Source organism: Neodiprion lecontei, chromosome 1 (assembly GCF_021901455.1).
Source record: "Neodiprion lecontei isolate iyNeoLeco1 chromosome 1, iyNeoLeco1.1, whole genome shotgun sequence".
In the NCBI taxonomy this organism is placed as follows: domain Eukaryota; kingdom Metazoa; phylum Arthropoda; class Insecta; order Hymenoptera; family Diprionidae; genus Neodiprion; species Neodiprion lecontei.
Window position 1 is genome coordinate 15,163,076 of NC_060260.1, and position 6,153 is coordinate 15,169,228.

Below are 6,153 nucleotides of genomic sequence, written 5' to 3' on the forward strand. Positions count from 1 at the left end.
TTCAAATCTTCCTTTCAGCCTACCTTTTTACTATCGTTACGTCGATGATATTATAACGTGTGTTAAAAACGAAAATCTACAACTCCTTCTTAATAAATTCAACAGCTTTCACCCACGTATCCAATTCACTCTCGAGTTGGAAAAAGATGGAAAAATCAGTTTTTTAGACACTATGGTAATCAACCACAATAACACCATAATCTTAGATTGGCACCATAAACCAACCTGGTCTGGGAGATACATTCATTTCAACTCACATCATCCCATCAAACACAAAAAATCTGTCGCCATATCCTTGTTCGATCGCTGCCTTAAAATATCAAACCCTCAATTCCTTAAAAAGAATTTAAAACTTGTAGAAATAACTCTTACTTCCAATGGCTACCCTATCAAATTCATCAATGATATCAAAAAGTATAGAATAGAAAAAATGTACAACTCGATTGATTGGAATGTAGACTCCAACAATCCAACTGATGTTAATGATAAATTTAAAAACTCTATCTCTATACCGTATGTCGAAAATCTATCTAGCCAAATCCAAAAAATTCTTAAGAACGAGGGAATTGAAATTACTTTTAAAATATCTAATACTACCAAACTGTCTCTTTTTTCTCATCTTAAATCTGTTACTCCTAATTTAGAGAAAATCAACTGTGTATATAAAATACCATGTCGAGACTGTAGCATGAGTTATATTGGACAAACGTCACAACACCTAAAAAATAGAATTTCTGGTCATCGTTCCAATATCAAATGCCATGTCACTGAAAGATGCGCTTTAGCAGATCACGCTTTGACCCTGGGTCACAATTTCGAGTTTAACAACTCTATAACCCTTGCTACAGAACCTAATTGGTACAAACGCATTATCAAAGAAATGATACATATCTCTAAGAACAAAAGGAACTCGGTTAACAAACGTACAGATATCGAAAATCTTAGCCACCTATACTCCAACATCCTCTAGTCTACATTATCGTTGGTTCTCAAAACAGTAACGCCCCTCACTCCTGATTGGTCACTGCCTTTGTACTCCATGACTTTCGAGCACAGTTCAAATCTCACACGTGATCAACAACATAGATTTACGGATGGTTCCCCGCTAACCTTCACTTCCGTCCGAAATGCTGTACCACTAACAACATCTAAGCATGTACCGGTTGTCATTTTTTGTGAGTAATCTTTTCTAAATTAATTTAATCTTTTCCCATCTCCTTTGTTCCAAATTATTAATAAGCTTTTTTCTGACAAATTTTCATTTCTCTTAAACCAATTTTTCATCTGATTAACCTATCTTCAAATTTTGACACGTAACCTAAAACTGTCACTTTGACAGCTGCGTTAAAACTGTTTAATTTTCACTTAATTCTGTAAAACAACAAATATTGTATTGTTAAACATATTCCATGCTCTCAACTCTGATTTGTTTTGTTGAAGCATCCTATTTTTTGTTAACTATTTAGATTTTATTTCCTGAGGATGGTCGGCAGGGCCCGGCCGAAACGTCGATTTTGTATATTCACGTTTTTCAACTATTAAATTCTTCTTCTTCCTGACCGGAACTTCGACGAACCTTTCATTTTCAATCTACCTCCCGGTCACAAACTTTTTTCCTAAACACAATGCATCGAAACGGCTTCGTGGACGTCTCGTACCACCGTCATCCTACGTCATACCGAACTTCAAATCACTCACAAACCAAGAAGATCTGGAACTACCGGCAAAAACTAGCACGCATCAAAAACCGTAAGGTGTTCCTCCTTAAATGCCGCCAATTTGGAATTATTCCAAATTTTCTAAATTTTAAAATCAAAAACCTTCAACATTTAAAAAGTGAAAAAACTTTCATCAAAGCATTACGCGTTTTTCAACAAAAGTGTCTGTCGCTTGAAATCAAAACATGTTATCGACAAGAAAGGCAGTTAATCCAAGAACTTAATAATTGTATTTCGCGCCTCTTCCTCTAGATCATCTTGTAGTACCCCCACTCCACGCCAGTGTTACCACATGTTTACAGTAAAACTAGAAACTTTTGGTCTCCTCCGTTGGTCTATCTGTCTGGACTATCATTCTTCATCTTTGTGCCGGTGAAACCACATGTGCCTTTTATAGGTTTTTTACAAATTGTTAATCATGGACAAGAAAAGATACCGAGGTTATTCAGACGAGGAAGAAGACAAGGAGAATCGAATGGAGAAGCGACTGAGGCGACTGGAGGATGCGATTTTGGAAATACGAGACAATAAGCGTCACAAGAAGAGACGTCGTAAGTTTATGTTTCCTTTATGTTCCAGAATATTCGATAGGATGCATCGGCATGCCTCTGGCCTATATGGCAGAGATTGGCGTTCGACGGTCACTCGTTTAGGCACTAACCTATATCGAGGAGTTATTACTCAGACCGGGCAAATGTTTCGAGGCCACCCGTGTAGGCTCTAACCTACACGGAGGAGAGTTTCTCAAGGCGCATGACTCGAGGCACCCTATAGGCCCTAACCTATAAAGGGGAGTTGAACTCGGCCAAAACATGCCCGACGTCATTGCTAAACGTTCTAACCAGGGGGCAGAAAACAATAAATGAAAACCTATAGGTTCAGACGCATACCTGACAACCACGGAATAACGTCGTCATTATTGTTTTTACTTTCGTTGATAGGACGTCACCGAAGCTCAAGGTCCTCATCGGCAGAGGCCAATTGGCGACGGCGTAGCAGAGGAAAAAGCAGAGGAAGAAGCCAATTTCGAAGAAGCTCTTCGAAAGGATCCAGCGTGTATGACGAATCGATACAGCGAGAACTCTCTTACAGCCCTTCAGAGCAATTTGTCGATCAGACCGCTGCGCAGGTTGGGAGCTTGTCAAGCTCATCCGCAGAGGGACAAGTGGTCCATCATACTGCTACGCAGGCAGTTTTGGGACAAGATCCTCCTGCGATAAACAAAATAACCCAACAGACTGTCACGGTTACACAGTCAGGGGCTCCGCAGAGGTCCAGCGCAGCTGACTTGCTGGTCCAGCAGACTGCGCAGAGTTCTGTTGTGACAGAACCAGTGATTCAGGCTAGCGCTCTACACCTGAATCCTTCTCAGAGTCACAGCGTAGCTGGCGAGGAAACACTGTCAACCCAGGCAGCGATCTGTGAGGGTTCACTCGACCCCGCGATCCTAGAGATCTTAGGGAGACGCTTCTTGGAGGATCGAGTTCTGGCAGAAGCAATTCCTAAGGACTTAGTTGTTCGTTTGGAAGAAATCCTAAAGACGGGTTTGCCCACAGAGGACAGAGTCTCTCTCATAAAAAAGCACCCTCCGCCGTCCAATTGCGTCATCATCGATCCACCGAGAGTCAATCCCGAGGTTCAGGCGTCTTTACATGGGTCGGTTGTAAAGAGAGACGAGAGGATTCACGCAAAGCAGTCGAAGATCACGGCGTGTCTCGCCGCAATCGTAAAGGTTTTCTCGAAAGTTCTAGAGGGCGGAGCTGAAAAATTACTCATTCTCGAGCTATTGGGCGACGCTTCGAGACTGTTAGCTGACCTCCTCCACGACGAGTCGATCATAAGGAAAAGCCTGATCCTCGCGAACTTAAACGTGTCGTGTAAGGAGACCTTGAACGCTACTGTCCCAGATGAATGGCTGTTCGGACAACAATTGGAGGAGAAATTAAAGGCGGCGAAAGCACTTGAGAGCTCGCGCAAGGAGCTGAAAGCTCCTCAAAAGCCACAGGGACAGAAGAATTCAAAAAACTCGACAGCCCCGCCGCGTCGTCCTCAGAACAACCAGAGATTTGCTACGACGTCAGGCGGGAGAAAGGAGCCGAGGAATCAAGGATATTCGTCATTCCGCCGAGACAACCACAAGAACGGGACCAACTGGAAAATCAATCAGAAGTCCGAGCGGAGCAACAACCGGAAGCGTTATTAGAACCAGTAAGTTCGACTGTCGGAAGACTTAGATTCTTTAGACAAGAATGGGAACAGCTAACGCGTAACCCGTTAATATTATCGTGGATAGAGGGCTACAAGATACCCTTTGAGTCTCAGCCATGTCAGTCTACCTTTCCGAGGGGAATCTTCGATTCCAAAAAAGAAAGGGGGGCGATGGCCGATATAGTAGCGAAGCTGCAACGGAAGGGTGCTATTCGCCAGTGCGACAGCACTCACGGCGAATTTCTTTCTGGCATTTTCCGGGTACCGAAGCCGGATGGTGGTTCTCGATTTATTCTGAATCTAAAGCAGTTGAATGAGTTCATTCAGACGGAACACTTCAAATTGGAAGATCGAAAGACCGTTATAAATCTCTTGAGCAGGGGTTGTTTTATGGCAAAAATTGACTTGAAAGATGCCTATTACTCGATTTCAATTGCTGAATCTAACCGAAAATTTTTAAGATTTCAATTCGAGGGTCAGCTTTATGAGTTTACGTGTATGCCCTTCGGGCTCGCCACAGCGCCATATGTTTTTACTAAACTGCTAAAGCCTGTAATGACCGATCTGAGGCGACAAGGGTATTTTTCGGTCATCTACATCGACGACCTTTTGCTCGTCGGTAGGTCTTTTGAGGAATGTCAAGCGAACGTTCGAGTCACGTGCTCGCGTTTGCAGAAATTGGGATTTACAATTAATGACGAAAAATGTCAGCTAATTCCAACAAACAAATGTAAATATATCGGGTTTTGGTTTGATTCGCTAAGTATGACTATCGAGCTTCCAAGGGAGAAAAGATTAAGAGTCAAACAATGGGTTTTAAAATATAGCCGTATTCAACGTTGTAAAATTCGCGAGTTTTCAGAATTTGTCGGTAGCGTTGTCTCGTGTTGTCCAGCGGTTAGATATGGCCTGGGTCACACAAAGGCATTCGAGAGAGCACGATACCTTGCCTTGGAGCAAAATAAGGGAAATTACGACGGTTATATGACCTTGTCTCAGGATCTTCATCCGGATCTGAAATGGTGGGACAGAGTTATCCTCTCCACAAAAAATTCAATTAAAGCTCCTCAATATTGTCGGGAAATCTTTACCGACGCGTCGTTATCAGGTTGGGGCGTTGCTTGTGGAAGCGAGAGATCTCACGGATTCTGGAGTAAAGAAGAAAGGGAAAATCATATTAATATACTAGAACTCAAGACGGCTCTTTTCGGGTTGAAATGTTTCGCCGATAACTTGAGAAACTGCGATATCCTCTTGCGGGTGGATAACACCACAGCTGTGGCGTATATTAATAGAATGGGTGGCGTCCGTTTTAAAGAATTAAACCGTCTAGCTCGTTCGTTATGGGACTGGTGTGAGACAAGGGGAATTTGGGTCTTCGCGTCCTTTATTAGTACGAAGGAGAATACGGAGGCGGATTTCGAATCACGTCGGCTTGAACCCGAAACCGAATTCGAGCTGTCAAACGCAGCGTTTCATTCGATAGTCCAGAAATTCGGGAGACCCGAGATCGATCTTTTTGCGAGTCGAATAAATTCGAAATGTAAAAAATATGTCTCTTGGCTACGCGACCCGAACTGTACAGCCGTAGATGCTTTTACTATATCGTGGGAAACGATTTTTTTCTACGCATTTCCACCATTTATAGTCATTCCGCGAGTCCTGAGAAAAATTAGAGACGAAAACGCAACGGGTATTCTTGTAGTCCCTGACTGGCCAGGACAAGCTTGGTATCCACTCTTTCGGGCCCTCTGTGTTAGTGAGCCGCTGATTTTTAAGCCTAACTCGAAATTATTACTTTCCGCGAACAGGGAACCTCATCCGTTATGGCAGCAGACTACCCTGGTGGCCGCAATATTATCAGGAAAGCCTTCGAGATAAGGAACGTCCCCGAGGAATCCTTCGAGTTGATGCTGGCCTCGCTCCGCAATTCATCGATGAAGCAATACGACGGCGCGTTGAGGAAATGGTGGTCTTTTTGCTCAGACAGGAACGTCAGCCCTTTCGATAATTCGATTGAAAACGTGTTACTATTACTAACCAACGAATATAACAAGGGAGCATCTTACGGATCCCTAAATTGTTTAAGATCGGCGTTAGCCTTAATTTTGGGACCTCACGTGGGGCAAGACCCTAGAGTAAAAAGACTGTTTAAGGGAGTGTCTGAGTTGCGTCCTCCGAAACCCAAGTACGACGAAACGTGGGACCCTAAGATTGTCCTGGATTA

The 6,153-nt window shown here is 43.1% G+C and overlaps 1 protein-coding gene across 1 annotated transcript; it reads left to right on the forward strand.

The window, feature by feature from the left end:
• The first annotated feature begins 2,094 nt into the window (after positions 1 to 2,094).
• LOC124294929 lies at positions 2,095 to 5,870 on the forward strand. The gene is made up of 3 exons (XM_046742520.1): positions 2,095 to 2,269; positions 2,660 to 3,926; positions 5,738 to 5,870. The coding sequence occupies exons 1-2, from the start codon at positions 2,137 to 2,139 to the stop codon at positions 3,919 to 3,921; spliced, it is 1,395 nt and encodes a 464-aa protein (XP_046598476.1). The 5' UTR covers positions 2,095 to 2,136; the 3' UTR covers positions 3,922 to 3,926; positions 5,738 to 5,870.
• The last annotated feature ends 283 nt before the right edge of the window (positions 5,871 to 6,153 follow it).

What these genes read in the sequence shown, in the direction of transcription:
- LOC124294929 (XM_046742520.1), top strand. Translation starts at nt 2,137, where the DNA reads ATGGACAAGAAAAGATACCGAGGTTATTCAGACGAGGAAGAAGACAAG. An exon ending in GCGTCACAAGAAGAGACGTC is followed by an intron (nt 2,270 to 2,659) that starts GTAAGTTTATGT and finishes TTTCGTTGATAG; the next exon opens with GACGTCACCGAAGCTCAAGG.